We start from the raw sequence: 20525 nt of genomic DNA, 5'->3' as shown, positions 1-20525 counted from the left end.
TAGATGTCTAAGTGGTCCCTCACCCAAAAAAAAGCCATCCACGTCTACTGGAGCAGCTGCATTTCTTTTCCATTCTCTCACTGAACAGCCTTATGTGCTTGTAAAGGCCAATCATATTCTGCCCTGCGAAAGTGCACAACTTTCCCATTCTCTGAATCCATATTGTGTTCTCATACAAAGTACTGATCATAAAGTTACCTACAGGGCAGCCAATAGGGATACTAGGCAGAAGATAGTGTCTGGTGATGTACTTCCCCCAGATATAAGGAAACCTGGGTTCTAGGCTCTTCTCAGCTTGGTGGGATCTGAAATGGCATCTCCCACTTCTCCCACATCTCCCACATCAGCAGGCTATGGGCAGACTGTGCAAATATGATGATTTTTCTATTTCTGTAAATCTTCAAATCAAAGCTGGATATATTTATGGAAGATATACTTTTGCCCTTGTTTAGAAGTAACTAAATTAAATTTGGTCATTTGCACTATACAGAAGATCAGACCAAATGATATAATAATGGTTCCTTTTGGCCTTAAAATCTGTGAACCAGATATTCTGGTATTCGACTGAATTATATGCGAAAGCCCAGTATCTTTCCTAGCCATTGCACCATCATTGAACAACTTCATCATCAGCTTTCATCAAAGCTCCCCTGTCCGTATAGATAGTCCATCATGGGTGGTCTTACAAATCACTCTGGGCTTGATCCACCTACTTCAGGAAAGATTGTTCAAACTTAAGAAAATTACTAGTAACCTATGTGAAGACAATCCTTTGAGAAATGCCCTATTTCTACTTCCTTAAAATGTTCCTGATTGAGAGCTGACTTTTCAGTTGGATTTTCTTCTTCTTTTAACTGGTGAGATTATTCATTTTATGATGAACCTGTTCAAAGAGAAATCTTTGTTCAGGTTCCAAAAATCAGAATGCTGACTGATGTGGACTGTTGGCCAGAGAAACAGAGGGCGGCTTGTTCCTATGGAAGCTTACTGAAGCAACAGCTTCTGAAAGTTGAGGCCAGACAAAAGCATTCTTCCCATGGTCTCAAGATACCTTCCGGAATTGAAAGCCTTTGGAGTGACATTGGGGACACAGTGACGCACCTAAATTGCTAGGACTGATAAAAGGGTGAACACCTCAACAAAGCAAATGATCTCTTGTTTCTTGACCATGAAAACTTAACTGTACTGAGGTAGAGAAGAGGCTAAATGGCTATGCTATTACTAATTGGGTGTAACAAATGGGAAGTATGACATCAGGTTTTCAAACAAATTGTAATAAAGGCCCGTCTGAAGATAGATTAATTTAGTTGCCATAACCAGCTCATCAAGTGAAATACTTATATATGAAACAGCAAAATATTAGGCAATTCAGTAAGTTAAAGAATTGTAATTTAAAGGGGAAAATCTTGATCTTTTGAAGTGTTTCATAGTTTTCTCTGGATAATTTTTAAAAATATTTTGTAGACTTTCTTTTTCTTATATTTCAAAAGAGGCATGGTACATAGTTAGAATATAACTGGTGTTGTTACCGAGAACATTTGGCCATATGTTTAATGTTATAAGTCTCTTCAATGGCATGAGTTTATTGTTCTACTGAGAATGTAGCACATTGTGTAATTACTTTTTCCCCTTTATTAAATTTGTTTTGGACTAAAACTACTCTAGCTTCAGCCTTTCTCTGGGGAAAATGTTGTTTGTTTTCCACAAGTCAAACTTGTAATTAATTCACTTAAGTTTTCAAGAAAGCAAAGATAAAATGAAATCTCTTATTAATCGCTTGTTCTTAATGCATGCATAGTAATTTATTGAAAACCGATTAAGAAAAGCTTTTTTTCCATTATAACTATGATACTTTATTCACATTTCTAGAGATTTGCACTACATTCTTTGTTAATAAAAAAATCCAGAAAGAAAGAAGTGGAATTAATTATTTTGGGCCCTTTGTATTTCTGTGTTATGTTAGTAGCAAATATACCATTAAGGATTTCCCACAGCAAAATATTGTTGGTCTCTGTGCCCATTAACATATTCTCAATGCTGCTAGTTAGAGTTGCCAAGGAAAAGGAGAATAGTGACACCTTTTTATGGATGCAACCTCTCAAATACTTACCTGATAATTTTTATACTAACGTTTTCTCAACTTTTACTTAAAGATGAGCCTCTGCTAGCAGTCGAATTCTTCTTTATTATTAGAGTAATGCTGAGGTTTAAATTCTGCCACCCTTCCTCAGAAAAACCTCATATACAATAGAAGTCACTGATTGTTTAACTGAGCTGAAACTGAGTAATGGTGTTAGGATTTGTCCCTCACTATGGTAAAGAATTTTCTGTAATAGCATGAAGAATATTCTTCATATTCCAAAATTTAATCTAAATTTGTAGATACTATATTTTTACTTTTTATCACTATAGCATGTTTTTTTCAGATATTCATATTATAGTATTTATATTAAAGAAAACAATGTTTAGAAGTAATACATATGCCAAAATGGAAAATTACCAAATGGCCAAGTTTTGATATTTTCATGTATGCAATTCTCATTGAGATGTGTTTTAACATAATAAGTTTTAGTGAAAGCTATGTAATAGACTCCATATTGTTAGGAAAAAGCTTTTTGATTCATTATGATTTGTTCTACTATCAGTCAGTGTCATGATATAGTGTTTGAAATGTAACCTGAGGTCCTGTTTACAGTCTGAAATAAATTATTTTTATACTGAATGGAAAACAAAGTTGTTCTAGATATTGATAAATTAAGTTGCACTGAGTATTTAATACAGATACTGTATGTTTAGAATTAGAAGTAGCTTTGAATTTGCACGATGTTTCCATTAAGATTTTGATTACAAAATGGAGGTGGGAGTAAGATTCTGTGCCTGGTTTATCCACTGAGTCATTGTGTGACCTGGGCAAGACAAATCTCTCTTTGTCTGATTTGCCAATAATACTAAGTTGTCAGGTTTGCCTAATAATGAATGCTGTGAGATTTAATAGTATTTGTGGGATCATATAAGCTCTCTCTCCTTCAAATTTCTCCTTGTTATTCAGTGTTTTGTTAGCCTCATGACTGTCCCTTTTCTTTTTAATGTTATAAGCATGCACGCGCGCGCGCACACGCACACACACACACACACGCACGTGCGCACAGTTAAACGTCTAAATTTTATTCTCTCACTGTTGCTTGCCTAGTCTGCCTCCACTTCTGCTTTTATTTATTGTTCTTTCTTAGTGTGTTATGTCTATATTGGTGCCATTAAAAGTCATTTTCTAGAGTTGCCAAAAGTATTTCCTATTTTCAGTAAAGAGGGAAACTGGTATTTCACCAAGGGTCCCTGGTAGAAAAGTCAGACTCTTTAACTGTAATCAACATTTCTTTATATTTTAAGCCCCTAGTATCAGGTTTGTTCCTATTATATGTCTGCAAAAGGCCATGAATCTAACATCTACATCCATATAAATGAAAAGGGCTGGTGTGCTTAAATGAATGGTGGAAACGAAAGGTTGAAATACAGATCATATATACATGAGCTTGTCAGGATCTCAGCTTTTTGTTTTTAGATGTATTTCTAACTACAAGGCTTGAAAATATAAGCCTTAAAACTAATAAAACAAACAAATCAGACTGCAGTAGAATTCTGGAGGCCTTACTCAAGCTATTTGAATGTTTGACAGTAGTGATCCTGAGCTGTATGTAGGTACATGCTCTCAAATTGTGGCTTGGAAAAGAATTGTGAAGGTAATTTTGTAAACCAGCTTAATTGCTACAGAGTTTATGCTTTGCTGGCCAAACACGTAATATTTGGGCTATCTTATTATGTGCCTCAAATTTTAGTAAATTTTCTGCTTCCTGAACATTGGATCATGTCACAACCCCTATCTACATGCACACTCTCTCACTAGGATTAAACCTTCTAGTACTCTTTTTGTGTAGCTGTGAACAGTTCATATATTCATTTCCCTGGATATAACTGTATGGTCACTTATTACAGCTGTTTCACTTGTACCTGAATTTGGTTCAGCATTTTTCAATTTTCCAATTATTAGGTGTTTTAGCAGATGATATGCTAGAGGTACATTCATATTAAAATTTAATTATTAACTCCCTCTTTCTCATCTACTACCCCCCCAACCTCTAGTCCACTATATAAAATTCTATTATATATCTGTTGGATAAAAAAAGTATACATTTTTCTTTGCCACAAAAGTGACACAACATAAAATTCAAAATGTCACTTACTTGGCTTCCACACATAGCTGGTCTAATAAATAGTAATAAAAGCAAAATAGTGGTGTGGGATGCTGAATCTTTTTTTCCTTTAAATCATCAAGCAGCTATTTGAGAAAGTTCAGATTAATAGGCTATGGTAGTTGATGGCCTGCTGGATTTTTTACTTCTGCAGGCAAAATGCAATAACAATTGTATTTTTTTTTAAATATAATTGCTCCTTACCCCCCACTGCATGTTTTAACTAGAATTTATTACTCATTTTTTAATGGGAAAGATGCCAATAACTGTTATTCATTTTTAAAAATACTAATTGGGTTAGAGTTCTCTTAGAAACTGTGGTTGTTATAAAGCTGTGCATAAGCAATTATCCTCCCATTAGCTCTTGTTATTCTACACTGACATTGACAGAGTTCTGATCATGGGTACGTATAGACATTATATTTAGATCAACCTAACTAGGGTGAGGTCAGTCTAAATGCCCATCTGTTCAGACATTCACGGGGTTTAAATCAAGCCAAAAAATGGTGGTCCCAATCTAACCTAATTCACCTGAGTAGGTGAACTAATGTAGATTGGGAATGGGTTAACCTGATCCAGTGAACATCTGCACAGGTTTGGAGTGCAGTCCTGGGACTGGGAAAGCCCACCCATTCACCTCAGCCCTGGGGCTGTTCTCTTTCTACCCCTGCTCAACCCTGACCAGGGTATTTTTAGCCCCCTGATTTCCCACACACTGACCACCCCCTCTCCCCTGTCAACCTGCTATGACTCCTGATCCCATCCACCTCTCCCCCATTCCCAAGTTATTTGCACTGGATTGCCTGTGTGGCTCCCGGCACTGGCAAATGCCTGTACATGCCACTCCTAGTCTATAATCACACAGCTTTAAAGTAAGCCACGTGATTGTAGACAGGTTGTGGTGAATGTTTGTATGCATCCCATGTCTTATAATAGAATTCACTTTTGACACTAATTTGCCTAGATAATTGATGATTTAAGGTAACTGCTTGTTTTTTTTTTTTTCTTAGAGTAATCACTCTGTTATAGAAATTCCTGGAGGGTGGACAATTAAGATTTTTAGTGCTTGGAGGATGTTGACATACAGGTGCAGATATCAAAAAGAACTATGAAAAAAGATTTTTAAAATGGTAGAAGTATGATATGAAAATATTCATAGATTCATAGATGTTAGGGCCGGAAGGGACCTCAATAGATCATCGAGTCCGACCCCCTGCATAAGCAGGAAAGAGTGCTGGGTCTAGATGACCCCAGCTATATACTCATCTAACCTCCTCTTGAAGACCCCCAGGGTAGGGGAGAGCACCACCTCCCTTGGGAGCCCGTTCCAGACCTTGGCCACTCGAACTGTGAAGAAGTTCTTCCTAATGTCCAATCTACATCTGCTGTCTGCTAGCTTGTGGCCATTGTTTCTTGTAACCCCTGGGGGCGCCTTGGTGAATAAATACTCACCAATTCCCTTCTGTGCCCCCGTGATGAACTTATAGGCAGCCACAAGGTCGCCTCTCAACCTTCTCTTGCAGAGGCTGAAAAGGTCCAGTTTCTCTAGTCTCTCCTCGTAGGGCTTGGTCTGCAGGCCCTTGACCATACGAGTTGCCCTTCTCTGGACCCTCTCCAGGTTATCCGCATCCTTCTTAAAGTGTGGCGCCCAGAATTGCACGCAGTACTCCAATTGCGGTCTGACCAGTGCCCGATAGAGCAGAAGTATCACCTCCTTGGACCTATTCGTCATGCATCTGCTGATGCACGATAAAGTGCCATTGGCTTTTTTGATGGCTTTGTCACACTGCCAGCTCATGTTCATCTTGGAGTCCACGAGGACTCCAAGATCCCTTTCCACCTCTGCCACCCAGCAGGTCATTCCCTAGGCTGTAGGTGTGCTGGACATTTTTCCTCCCTAGGTGCAGCACTTTGCATTTCTCCTTGTTGAACTGCATCCTGTTGTTTTCTTCCCACTTGTCCAACCTATCCAGGTCTGCTTGCAGCTGTTCCCTGCCCTCCGGTGTGTCCACTTCTCCCCATAGCTTTGTGTCATCTGCAAACTTGGACAGAGTACATTTGACTCCCTCGTCCAAGTCACTGATGAAGACATTAAAGAGTATCGGTCCAAGGACTGAGCCCTGAGGGACCCCACTGCCCACACCCTTCCAGGTCGAGACCGACCCATCTACCACGACTCTCTGGGTGCGGCCCTCTAGCCAGTTCGCCACCCACCGGACTGTGTAGTCATCCAAGTCACAGCCTCTTAACTTGTTCACCAGTATGGGGTGGGATACTGTATCGAAGGCCTTCCTGAAGTCTAAGTATACGACATCCACCCCTCCTCCTGTGTCCAGGCGTTTCGTAACCTGGTCATAGAAAGAGACTAGATTGGTCTGCCCGCCACAAACCCGTGCTGGTTTCCCCTCAGCATAATTTGCCCTGCTAGGCTCTCACAAATGTGAGCCTTGATAATTTTTTCAAAGACTTTACCAAGGATGGAGGTGAGACTGACTGGCCTATAGTTGCCCGGGCCCTCCTTCCTCCCCTTTTTGAAAATGGGGACCACGTTAGCCCTTTTCCAGTCCTCCAGGACTTGGCCCGTGCGCCACGAGCGTTCGAATATTCCCGCCAGTGGCTCTGCAATGATGTTGGCCAGTGCTTTCAGCACCCTTGGATGGAGCTCATCCTGGCCTGCCGACTTAAAGGCATCCAGTTCTTCCAAATGACTCTGCACCATCTCAGGATCTAAGTGTGGAAGTCTGGCGCCTTGCTGCTGCCTCTCTACAACCCCAGTGAGAGACTTGTCATGCCCCTCACTTAGGAACACTGAGGCAAAGAACTCGTTGAGGAGTTCAGCCTTGTCCCCCCTGTCTGTCACCAATTGTTTCTGCCCATTTAGCAGGGGTCCTATTCTTCCCTAGGCCTTCCTTTTACTCCCAATATATCTAAAAAACAATTTCTTGTTGTCTTTTACTTGGGTTGCCATCCTCAGCTCCATGGTAGCTTTGGCCCGTCTAACTGCCTCCCTACAAGCATGAGCAGAGGAGGTATATTCATCTTTAGTGATCTCACCTTGTTTCCACTTTTTATGTGCTCCCCTTTTGGCCCTTAGGCTGCCCTGGAGTTCTCTGGTCAGCCATGGAAGCCTCCTGGCCCCTTTCCCTCTTTTGCCTCGCTCGGGGATCGTCTTGCTTTGTGCCCGAAGGATCGTTTCCTTAAGGCACAACCACCCTTCTTGGCCTCCCATCCCTTCAAAACTCCTACTCTGCAGTGCGTCCTTGACTAATCGCCTGAGTTCATTGAGATCAGCTTTCCTAAAGTCTAGCACTTTCACCCTACTAGTTACCTTACCCACTCGACATCTTATGTTGAATTCTATTATTAGGTGATCACTGTCTCCCAAATGGCTACCGATCTGGAGGTCCCCTACCATGTCATCCCCTGTTGCCAATACCAGATCCAGTATGGCATTCCCCCTAGTGGGACCATGTACCTCCTGTGTCAGGTGGAGGTCCTGTACACAGGTTAGAAACTTGCGTGAACAGTGAGACTTTGCTGTCTGCGTCTCCCAGCAGATGTCCGGGTAGTTTAGGTCCCCCATGACTACCGCCTCTTTAGCTTTTATGGTCTCCGAGAGTTGCCTCAGGAGCCCCGCATCTATTTCTTCCCCTTGGTGTGGGGGTCTGTAGCAGACCCCTACCACCAAATCCCTTTCTCCTTGCCCCCCATGTAGCCTAACCCACAATCCTTCTACTTCCTCAACCTTGGATTCTGTCTTGATGAGGGTTGATGTATATTGCTCACTGACATAAAGTGCAACCCCCCCCCCCTTTCTTCCCCGACCTGTCCTTTCTGTACAATCTATAGCCCTCAATATGTACCGCCTAGTCGTGGTATGAATCCCACCAGGTTTCTGTTAGCCCCACTAAGTCATAGGTGTTTAGTGCAAGCAGGAGCGCTAATTCATCCTGCTTGTTCCCCATGCTCCTAGCATTAGTATATAGGCACTTGAGCCCTGCGATTGGTGCCTTTGCTGCCCCCCCGCTCCGAGTCCCAAGGGGCCCATTGTTTCTTACCTTCTTGTTTCTTACCTGTTCTGTAGTGCTGGCCTCCCCATGGCTTTCAGGTTTCCAATGCTGTCTTTCTTCAGGCTGGTCTGTCCTTGTTTTGTTATAGTTAAGTTATAGTATAGTTAAGTTTGTTATATTGTTAAGTTATAGTTTTGAAGTACATCTTCATTTTCTGTCTTCCAACCCCCCCCCGCCCCCCCAAAAAAACAAGGAAATGTTCTGAACATAAAGAGAATGTTCTTTAATATTAGTAGTTGGGCACAGTTTTCTGATAGTTTTCTCTTAGAGATTACTGTTTACTGAAAAAAAAGACTATGTTTTTATAGAATCATGGGTTGGAATTTGGCATCTTAAAAAAGTCTTTAAAAAAAGTCGTCTTAAAAAAAAAACCCCAACTTTTGGCATTTCAGCTGCTGCTGATGACTCTTTCTTCTTCTTTTTCCTTAAAAATTTGTAACTTTGTGGAGAAAAGGTTGATAATGTTATTTGCAAGTGCACCACTTCCAAGAAGCACTCCAAGAGAACCTTGTCTTTTAAAGAAAAATGCGTCATTTTAAACACAAGTCTTGAATGTTACAGTAGTGGAAGAGTTATATTGTAGCCATGATCAGCCAGAAGTTATGTGAGGGCAAGAATTTCTTACAGTGATATCTTTTATTTGACCAACTATGTAGTTAGGACAAAATTAGAGAAGATTTCAAACACAAGACATTTTTCATCTTAAATGTTTAACACTTCTTCATGTCTCAACTAAATAAATATTTATTTTAAAAAAGTGGGCAGCAATCATTTGTTAAAGGTTTAAACTAATTTTAGCAAATGCTTATGGCAGCATGAGGGTCACTGAGTATTGATTGTTTATTATGCAGGATCATAAGAAAATAAATAGGCATGTGAACTATTTGTGAGAGTAGTCATATATTCTCCCTTCATATTTCAGTTTCATAATATATTTTTTTTTTTATTCTGAATGCTTCTGAGAAGTTTATAAGGAAGGTAAGAAGTATCTTCACTCATTTCATTTCAGAACATACCACTAATAGAAAAGTTCTTTGTTTTAACTTGCTAAAATGATAATTAGATCACAATAATTACTTGTGAATTAAAATTCATACTCATTTACTGGTTGAATGACTTGGGTTTTTTTTTAATGTACATGACTTTTGCTATGCATCTATACTTTTCCATCCCTTTTGAATATCTGTATGCCCAGTTCAAGTGACTTTTCAGATGTTTATGTGACTGGTTCTATTGCATGTTGCACCATGGAATGTGAACATTTTGTGTCAATTTCTACAGGCAGCTCAAGGAGGTGGTCACAGAACCCTACTTTATGGCCATGCTATACTACTTCGCCATTCATTTAGTGGAATGGTAAGTGCCATAGAACTACCATAATTAACTGTATATTTACCATGAGAAAAACATGTTAAATTAAAAAATTTTTAAATGTGTTCTTATAATTGCTAAGATTAAACTTATAGAATCATAGGGCTGGAAGGGACCTTGAGGGTAAGATTAAATTCATATTATTAAACAATTTAGACCAAGTTGCATCTCTCATTTACATGCAAGGAAACAATTATTCTATTAAAGGACACTTCAGTCAATGTTTTCAAAAGTGACATATCTTTGGGGACCTCAACAATGTGTTGATTATCAACCATTTGAAAATCAAGTAATTTTATGTTGTCTTAAGGTACAGGTGAAAGATAGGTGTTATATACTGAGTGAAAAAGTTTAAAAATAATGTAAAAGGAATTGATGAGAAATCTTTTCTTATTTATTTTGCATAGCCTTATGGAAGTGTGTGTGGAGAGAACCACTGAAAATTAGTATGATATGGTGTCAATTATAGCATAACTTCTAATAGCTAAAATGACTCATTTTGTCATAAGGCCAATAAAGATAGTCACATTTCTGGTTAAGTACTGTAGGAGTTCATTATTATATATATGCTAACAACATTTAAGGCAGAAGAGCTTTTTAAATTACTGATTCCCATTTTTGAGCCCATAGCAGTCTGAGATGCAGCTGTAAACCACTTCTATTTCCAGTTAACTTCTGTATGCTTAGGAATCCATTAAAATGTTTGATGCTAATAGATGGTATGAGCAAGTTGCTGCCAACCAGAAGAGCCTATTTTTTTGGAAGTGTCTTTTATATAGTAGGGCTTTCTTCAATTTTTTTAACAAAATTTTCAGGGACTATATCCACAAATATGCTTTTGAGGATACTTTCATGTTCCCTCACATTAATTTTATTTGTTTGATTGCTTTGGAAACCAGTTAGAAAGCTTTGGCTTGTCTTTGCTGTGGGCTGCTGTCCCACTGAAGAGTAAAGAATCCATGGAAGTATTTGCCAATAACATACAGGAAACAGAAGAGATGTCCTTAAACAACATCTTCTTTTCCCCTCTGGTAGAAATCCATACATTACTTTTGATCTCTGGTAGTTCTGTCTTTATTCTCTGTAATCTGTCATCAATTGGATCTGCTGTCTGAATGTGTACCAGTGGTTAAAGGAAGCATATGATTTTTTTTTTAAGAACCTGTTGTATTTTCCTCATGAGCAGTGCTGTTATGGGGAAAGTGCTGTTTCAAAATGTTATTTGTCTCTGAACCCTTACACTTTGGAGGAGGACTTTTATTTTACTTGAAGAAATTATTGGAAAGCGAGAGTAGGAGTTTAATACCTTTATAGAATTAAGGCTGGACAACTCCTCTTGTGCAGGAAGAAGAGGAGTATAATTGGGATCAAGCTTGACTTTTTCCTGTCTTATCATCAGAAAAAATGAGAGATTGAATCTTGACAGTGGGATTGGGTTGTATAACTCTTACAAGTAGCATTGACTAGAATGCATGCTTTAGCCACTTCCTTTCATTTGCATGTTTTTAATAAGGTCAATATGTTTTTCAGTATTTAACATGTTTGACAACATCAAGATCCCAGACAGATAAACTTGCATTTGATGTGGGGTTACGAGAAAATGCAGCAGGTATGTCAATATTAATAGCTTTTCTCTGACAAAATAATTGCCAGTCTTGCTAAGCTTAAGAATGCTTTTAGGAAACATGGAAGCTATCAGCACTATATACTTGCATACTGGTCATTCATTTATTTCATTAAGGCTAAGTACAGACTGTCAAAAAACCTGAGGCTAAATTGATGTACCCAAAGAGTGTACTTTATGTGGCATGTATTAAGTCTGAGGTTATTGGATATTTGAGAGCAATTGGATGATATTATGGAAGCACATTTTGTTTGGAATCAAGTATGTGTGTATTCCCTTTTAATTTCTGTTGTTTAATTTCTGTTAATTTTCTTTTATTTTATATTAAGCACATTAGCGTGAAAAAATCCAGAACATTTATTTCCTCATTGTCTTCTCCTGTGTTCTGTCATAATCTTCATAATTACCTCTGTAGGATTGATATGCCACTTTACAAAGACTATTGGGAAAAAAATAAATGTCAGGTGCAAAAGTATCTCTTAATAATCTATTGTCTTAAATAGTGAAACAGCTTTTTGCCTTCTTTATGTTTGGCCATCTCTCCTATTTATGTGTAATTCCTTCTCGCTTTTCATGACCTCACAATTCTTGAATCTTCAATACCTGTCTATAAATAGCCACCAAAGGGTGTAAAAATATGGGACAAGATGTAAAATCTCCCTGGGACTGTTATATGTGTTCTTATTAAGGCCGGTGCTGAACAGTCTTTTTTAAGCAGGTAAGGTTTGCAATGGCAGCAGAATATACTGAATTGGTCAACTATTCTATTTTTGTAATACAGCAATATTGTAAGAGTGGTAGATATTGTTTTTAAAATAAAGCATAATAACTCTACAAGCCACAATAGAAATGTTACAATAAGATGGTGTGCATATGCAAGACAGTAGGTAAGGGAAGGCACAATGAGTTGATAATTAAGATCAGTGTAGGAAATCAGTCAGCAACTCACTCGGTGTAAGATCCTTGTAGGAAATAGTTTCCAAATTATGTTTTTAAAATGGTTGGTGACTCTGTGAAGCACACTGAAAGAGACATGGAATAAAACACAACTTTAGATGCCAGGTTTCAGTAACAACACAGATTGGCTGACAGAACTGTGGCATTAAAGGTGTGAATTGACAGAAAAAAGAAAGTGTGTATAAAACACAAATATTATTCATATAAGTTATTTATAAAATATATAGTAAAGAATTTAGTAAACATCATATATTTTATAAAGAGATATAGGTAGCTGTGTTATTCTGAAGTCAGATAAAAGGCAGGGCACGATGGCATCCTAGAAACTAGCTTGTTCAGAAAAGTATACACTTTCACAGGTGCCAGCCTACAAATGTACTTGAAGAGAGCAGGGGCAGTAAATAGAAAGTAATAAAGTATATTTATATTGTACAAAAGTATCTTCATGATTCCTTATATTCATGTATTTTAGTCACATGCTCAATAATTGACATAAGTGTCTGTATCCTGTAGGTGAGGCATGCTGGTGGACAATACATCCTGCTTCTAAACAGAGGTCAGAAGGAGAGAAAGTCCGGATTGGTGATGATCTTATCCTGGTTAGCGTGTCCTCTGAAAGATACCTGGTAAGGGGGTGTTTTGCTTAGAAAACCTTCTTCTGATTACCCTCATTTAAGCAGAAACAAAAGCTGAAGCTACTCCTAATAAAGAATAGAACTAGTAATAGTGAATAGATCTGGACAAAATGCACTTAGTAAACTTATATACTTTATAAAGAGAGGTAGGTAGCTGTGTTATTCTGAAGACAAGCAGAAGACAGGGCAGGGTGGCACCTTAGAAACAAACTTGTTCAGACAGGCATAAGCTTTCATAGGTGCCAGCCTACTACATCTGATGGATGGACATCAAGAGAACAGGGAGTTATCACAAGAAATATGATTAAGATTTTAGAGATATTAAAAGTTGTTTCAACTAAATATTTATCTTTTTTACATTTTTGAAAGAAGACTATTTTAAATTAAGGAAATAATATTCATGTGTCTTGCTCAGGGGCATGTGTGATTGTCTGTCTGTCTGTACCTCTGTTTCAGCATCTCTCCATGTCAAATGGAAACATTCAGGTGGATGCCTCTTTTATGCAAACGCTGTGGAATGTCCATCCAACATGCTCAGGAAGTAGTATTACAGAAGGTTTGTTATATTAAATTATATTTTAATGGATTGTATAACTTTTGCCAGCGCTTTACAGAATCTAAAAATAAAAAGTACCAACCCTGAACCAAGGAGCATAATTGTAAATTACACAAGCATGAAAAATGAACACCGAAGAGAAACAGGTTATGACTGAAGGGAAAAAGCGAAGCTTAGGTAGCACTGAAATTGAACTTACAGATAAGAGTGGTTGATGTAATTTTAAGTTACAAAGCAAAACGAGTAGAGTGAAAGAAGAACACAAAAAGAGTAATGAGTAACAAGATAAGATTCTGCAGATCACAGAAAGTATGATAGGGCACTATAGGAGATGAGATGTAGGTAAGGCAGAGGCTGAAACAGGACTCAAAGCAGTTTTATGTGAAAAGGCATACTAAAAAGAGAGAATCCAAGAAACGGATATATGTATCTGTATAACTGATTTGTTTGAAATGTTCTGTGGAATGATTTTTCACCTCTGAAGATGTGTTCAAATCCTCCCTCTAGTTCCACGTAAAAACTGTTTTTGGATAGCCACCTAGTATTCACCATGGAAATGTGCCATAGGTTTCATTTTCCTGAATACATGTTAGCCAAAAAATTGTAGATATTGGCTAAGTACAGTCAGTCAAAAACCCTGAAATAGAATCAATTAAATTTAGGCAGCTTCTCCTAAGCTGCGTAGGTTGAACCAATAACTAACTGAACTGACATTCACTCAGGGGAAAAGTCCCCCGAGGCAGGGACTCCCTAGTGCCCCCCATGCTTTTCTGCATGGGCAGGTACCTGGCCCAAAGGACTTGTTCTCCCATCCTCCTGTGGCAGTGGCTGAAACAATCATCAGCTGGGAAGAGGGAGGGGAGGAATTCTCCTTGGCTCCCCAGGGCTGCACCTGGGTAGGGGACCCCTGGCTGGGGTGGTGGAAGCCCCCTGAGTTGGGACTTCCTGGTGACCACACCCCTGGGGCCTTGGGAACTCCTTTCCCCTCCCTCCTGTGGCAGCAGCTGAAGCAAGCAGCTCTAGTGGGCAGGGGGAGGTGGAATATTCCCTCAGCTCTCAAGGCTGCCACCGGCAGGGTGGACGGCTGCTGAGGGTCAAAAAACCCATACCACAGGGGCTTTCCCTCCCCTGCACATGCTGTGTAGACTCTGACTAGGGGAGTCTTAGGATCTGTTCGTTCCCCTGCCCATCCCCTGTCCCTATTGACTGATGGATGCAGTGAGGAAGCAGGCTAGGGAGCAAAAGGGTATGGCAGTCTGCATTCTCACTGAAACAGACAACATAGCCCAGGGCTGCAAAGCATCCTGGGATGGTAGCGGATTGTGAATTAACTTGAACCAGGAAGGGATATGGGACAGAAGTTCCATAAACCAGTTTGACCTAAATCAGTTAAGTCTCATACTACATCCATCCAGGTTTATCTTAAACTGGTTATGGCCATTTTGAAAGTGGTTTATGTGCACTGAATTTCTGTTCTGTTACAGGTTTAAATCAGTTTCCAATCACTTAAACTAGTTTATGTGTAGCTTTTGTCCCTAGCCATTGAGGCTAAAGTACATTGGTACAGAAGTATTGGAGAACATCTGCACTATGCTGTGCTCAAACTGTTAGCCCTCTACTTTCATGAGTACACACTGTCCTCAGGTTTTTTAATTCTATATCACCTTCTGGGGACAAAACTGTGTAGGATACAGTTCTCAAACACATGTATTTGGCAAGGCTACTCATTTTAAACTAGTATCATAATTATATTTACAACTTCTTGCTTATTGTACACTTGCATGTTTTAAAATATGGGTCCCTGTCATGTGTACTTGCATGTACTCAACTATGGTTGCATACACATTCATGTGATTTGGGAGAAGTCTCCTGGGGTTCTTCTCCTGATAGAGAAACTTACCCAGGGACCCCTGAACAGATCCCTGAACTTGAGTACTAAGCCCATGAAGAGCAGAGAGCTTGCAGTGCTGTCACTGCTTAGCTAGGGGGCCTCTGTGCACACATCTCAGCATGCTCTGCAGGTTGCTTTAGTCTGTTTAGCGACAGATTGGCAGTAGTGCACAGGATAGCCCTGACTAGCTGACCTACACTGCTCAGGGTCATTCTGTGTTTCCCTTCAGCCCAATGTGAGGATTGTAAAAGGGGCATGCTCTGTGCCTTGCTTCTCTGGAGCTCAGATGAGCAACACATCATCTCCCTGGAGGGTTTGGAAGAAAGTCCCTGAGATGCTGAGGGACTATGCTATGGCTTCTCCCAGAAGAGACTATGTACAGGCATTCACTGTACCAGGAGAGTTTCTTCTGGGGGTGATTTAACCCTGGTCATTCCCAAACTATTTTTATCCCAGAGGAGAAGCTTTTGCTTCCGTACACTCATGGTTTCTCCTGGGAAAGCATAGACTCTTCCAGAAGAAACTGAGTGTCTGTATGTGGCCTATATGTATCCAAACAGGCATCTGTGCTAGAAAAGTGTACAACAAGAATATTTAAAATGAGGACCACATTTTGAAGGCTTAGCAATTCACTTAGATCACTATATCAAATGTAACATACATTCATTCTTGAATTGGTAATTTAAGTTATTTTTGGTTTGCTTTTTGTGGTCATGGAGTTCACTTAATGACAGATAATATTAGTTAATGACAGATAATGTCAGACTTTCAGTGCTGGTTCCAGCAGGAACAGCACTTACCAAGTCATTTTCTATGCAAAAATGTAAGGTCACTGCAGTTCTTTTATGAGAGTAAACATGCTAGAGTTAATAAAGAAATCCTAAAAGCATTATAAATATATAGGGGAAGGTCCATGGGTTCAGACACAGTAGAAATAAGTCTATTTTCCAAAGATCCTATCAAAAGGCTTGACATAGAGGAAATGTCCAAATGGAAGCACATATAAAGGGTGGGTATACAGTATATAAGGTGAGGAGACTGTTGTAACTTAGGTAAGGCTCTAGGGCAGCAGTTCCCAACCTTGGGGTTGTAATGATAAAAAATGGGGTCACAAAGACGCTTGACAGTGTCAATTGATTATTATGAAAATCACAGAAAAAGTGGGGAACAGCAGGTTCCCCTTGCAGGCTGTCAGAGTTCCAGCCTGCAAGGGAATGCTGGGGGGAGTGGGAGGAGGGCAATCAGGCAGGGGGTGTCACATACATGTGTGTGCACCCACATGCATGTGACAGCTAGGCAGTGGGGAGAGCAACTCCCACAGCTCCCTCCAAGTAAGTCTATGGTGGGGAGGGAGGGGGTATAGATTGAGGCTGTCAAAGTGAAGGTGAAAGGAAAGGAGTGGGGCATGGCTGGCTTTATATTGGATCCACATATCTCTTATTTTTAGCTTATCTGAGCATAGAAATAGATTTTATATGGCTGGTCAAATGCACATTTTGTCCTTGACATTCAGAAAATGTAGTAACATTTGGAGAAGTAAATCTGCTCTTAGGAATAGTTTGAACAAGGTATGATCAAAGGAACGGTCTAACCTCAAAAAATTTAGAAAATTTGATATGGGATAAGTCAAATTCCAGAATTCAAGTAGTGTACTCATATGTTGAATCTAAAAATGGGATGGAAGTCTACTAACAGGCTTGTCTGTAATACTTACAGTGAATCCTGGATTCTAATGACACCCAAACAGCAAATGAACTTGCATTTCTGTACATTTGTTGTATTATCTGACAGGTGCAGAATTTATTTTGAGAAATATTTCCAATTACCATGCGTCACAAACCCTACCAAATCTTGGGGAACCTGTGAGGTATCATGCAGATTTTCTTGTATTTGTGTCACTGATATGGTAATATGTGGTCTCCTCTTTACTTTTCCCCAACTTCTTCCCCCTGCAGCCACTTGCCCTCCTCCTTACTGTTAGACCCTGCTCTCCCTGAGCATATGGAAGTGAGGAACAAATTTGAAAATACTGACCTTGAAATAAAACACCTGTAGTAATTTGCATATAGTACCCATTGATTTATTTCATCAAGAATTGATGCATTTTACCCTTTTTGAAACTGCTGCAAATTTAAGCATAGATACTTCATCAGCAGTATTTTTGTACATACTTATATATAGTACAAACTTTTTGTTATTAATATATTCCGTGTTCTGGGTCAAATCAGCCAAATCAGTTCCAAATGATATAGATTGACAAGAACTCAATCATTCCAAAAACTGTATCAGTTGAGCAGGCAAAACTCAATTGTCCTAAACACTGTGTATGGTGGTACAACCATTAAGCATCATCTGTCCCAGCCTCTCACCCTGGAACTTCAGATACCTCCGAATCCATTGGCAGGCATCCTTATATATGTTTGTTTATTTATTAAGGAACATTTTTCAAGTTCCAAGTCAAATCATCTAAATCCAAATCCGTGAGTCATTCAAGAACCAGATGTGGCCTTACTACCGGCAAGCATCCTCCACCTCCACCTGGGGCTTCCACTGCTTCCAAATCCTTTGGCGGGCATCCTACATGCAGGTCCAAGTCCAGAGACTTGGGGTTTAGATGCCCCTGAGTTTTGCTTGCCCCCAGCCATACAGCCACAGGAGTAAGCTAGGGAGAAGTCTCCCATTTCCATAAAGTGGGCATAAAGCCAATATCTCCCCACTGGAAGTGAAAGTGGGAGGTTAGCTATATGTTACCTCCACCCGGGTACTACTTCTTGCCAGAAATGTGGTTATCCCCAGCAACTATGAAAAATACCTTAGTAGTCAGGCTATTTCCCCCTTGTACCTGATATTAGTCCAAAACCAAAAGGCTCATTATTTACTATGTAGTTCATTGGGCTGGGCCCCAGCAGCATCAACATTTCAAGCTATTGTGTCTCCACAGCTCAGCACTGCTCAATATGTGTGTGTACTACAGATACCTCTGGCAAAGGTTCCAAGTGCTAATTAACCCCCTACTCATGACTGAAACTGGGTTTTGAGACCTGGAATTCACCAAAAATTATATGTAGATGAGGCACATGGCAACCTTGTCCTGCTCCACCTCATTAAGGGTAGGGCTGCACTAATCACATGTGACAGGCTGAGAGATGGGGCAACAGAAGGATTCTGGGTAAACTTTTGGGGTCCCATTTTCAATACATTTAAAGCTGATGAAGAAACAGGAATCATTGGAAATGGGAAAGAAAAGTACAGCTCGGTTGTGTGAGTGAAGAGGAAGTTGAAATGTATGCAGTGTATTAGCTCACCGTGACTATAGAAAGAGGGGGACTGAACAGAAAGGATACTACCATATATCTTGTTCAGATGGGCTATACTTAACTCTTCCTTGTGGTATTTACCTGGCAGAGGACATGCCATGATCACCACCATGGTGGAGGTAGTCTTGGTCCAAGTGATTTTGCTGTACCTGGAAAGGGAGATCCCCTTCTCCCTGCCCTTGGATGGCTTTGTGTAGCTGAGGGTGGAAACTTGTCCACTGAAATGCTGGCAGGCACCCCTAAGAGAGTGTACTTCAATGGGAGGATCTTGGCTACACAATTTATTTTATGGAGATGAGGTGGGGCTGTTTGGCTAAGGGCAGTCAAGATTTGGGGCATCTGAACCCCAAGACCTTCTGGCTGGGGGCTTGCATGTAGGATGCCTGCCATGGATTTGGAAGTATCTGAAGCCCCAGATAGAATTTGGAACTGATCTGACTAATTTGGCCTGAGACAAAATAAATTTTAAAATAGTGCTAGGTTCTAATTGGTATATTTGTCCCATATGGGCTATGTGTTTTATAGTCACGTTCAGTATTGTCTGCATTTAATCACCCTTATAGTTGGTTTCCATTACTGAGCACATGCTGCTTTTGGCACCAGTTTAATGATAGACATTTAATGAGGTTTCCTTATATGCAGATATAAGACAAAGGCTTGTTTCCCCCCCATGCTGATTGGGGGGGAAAAATTCTCCTCTTGTGTTCAAGTAAATACGATGACTGGTAAGATGAGAACAGTTTACACTAAGGTCCTGATGAATCATTTTTTTTCCACTTTGCTGCTGTGAGGCAAAGTGCCTATATTTGACCTGCAGTCTCTGTGTTAAATGGGTTGGAAAGTTAGCCTCCATTAAAAGCAAAATCTACATAAGAGATGTGTTTCTCTGTCCCCCAGTCACCTGCTACTTTTGTGAAGTTTTCGTTTTGACACAAATTATAATTGTCAGCACAAGCTGATAGCCTCATTTATCAAACCATTTTATATTGTAGACATTTTAAATTTCAATAATTTGGAGAATTCTCTATCCTATCTGTCATCTTCAAAACTATTGATATGTAATACATTTTATTCAATACCAACTGTTTTACCTATTTGCTCAGTTTCACTACTGAATTTAAATTCTGAATAAATCCAAGTTTTATAATGTCATTTTCACAATCACTACACCATTTGGATAGTTATTTTATCAATATTTTTAACAAAATAATGACAGACTTTCATTCTTTTGCAGGATTTCTACTTGGTGGACATGTGGTACGATTTTTTCATGGCCATGATGAGTGTTTGACAATCCCATCTATGGATCAGAATGATTTACAGCAAAAGTAAGTGAACATCATACATTTTTTTCCTTCTCCCATAAAAATTAAATTACAACTTCTCTTTTCAGTGATTTTTTTCTCTATACTTTTATATACAAGGGTGCACATGTATAACAATATAAAATTATACAAAGTGTGTGCGTGTGTAAGAGAGAGAGAGAGAGAGAGAGAGACAGAGAATAGAAAACCCATAGCATTTTTAGAACTAGATACACTGAGGAGACTAACAATCTCTTTGCTTCATCGTCTATTTCTTGTAGGAAAAAATGGTGTTTACTACAATCTACTTGTTCAGTCTGTTCCAGGAAACCCAGAACACAGTTCCTTTAATAGAAGAAACTACCAATATGTCATGCAGTGACATATTGGTAGTTTCTTCTGTCCTGTTTATTTAAATTTTGCAGAATATTTCTTCAACGAAAGCCATACTTAATGGTGCAGCTCACATACTGACAAATCTTATCTCTGTAGAACCTATTCTGTTTCCTTTATGGAGGCAGAAGAACATTAGCATAGGAGACGGGCTTATTGT

The 20525-nt window shown here is 39.5% G+C and overlaps 1 protein-coding gene across 1 annotated transcript in view; it reads left to right on the top strand.

Moving 5' to 3' along the window:
* Positions 1–20525, top strand: part of RYR3 (ryanodine receptor 3) — a 557273-nt gene that overhangs the window by 160298 nt on the left and 376450 nt on the right. The window contains exons 4-8 of the mRNA XM_059723007.1: positions 9599–9673; positions 11219–11297; positions 12783–12895; positions 13361–13460; positions 19903–19996. Coding sequence (XP_059578990.1) covers positions 9599–9673; positions 11219–11297; positions 12783–12895; positions 13361–13460; positions 19903–19996 — 461 coding nt within the window. The remainder of the gene's footprint in view (positions 1–9598; positions 9674–11218; positions 11298–12782; positions 12896–13360; positions 13461–19902; positions 19997–20525) is intronic.

Source organism: Alligator mississippiensis, chromosome 2 (genome assembly GCF_030867095.1).
Source record: "Alligator mississippiensis isolate rAllMis1 chromosome 2, rAllMis1, whole genome shotgun sequence".
In the NCBI taxonomy this organism is placed as follows: Eukaryota; Metazoa; Chordata; order Crocodylia; family Alligatoridae; genus Alligator; species Alligator mississippiensis.
Note: the sequence above shows the minus strand (reverse complement) of the source record. Positions and strands in the feature narration are given on the sequence as shown.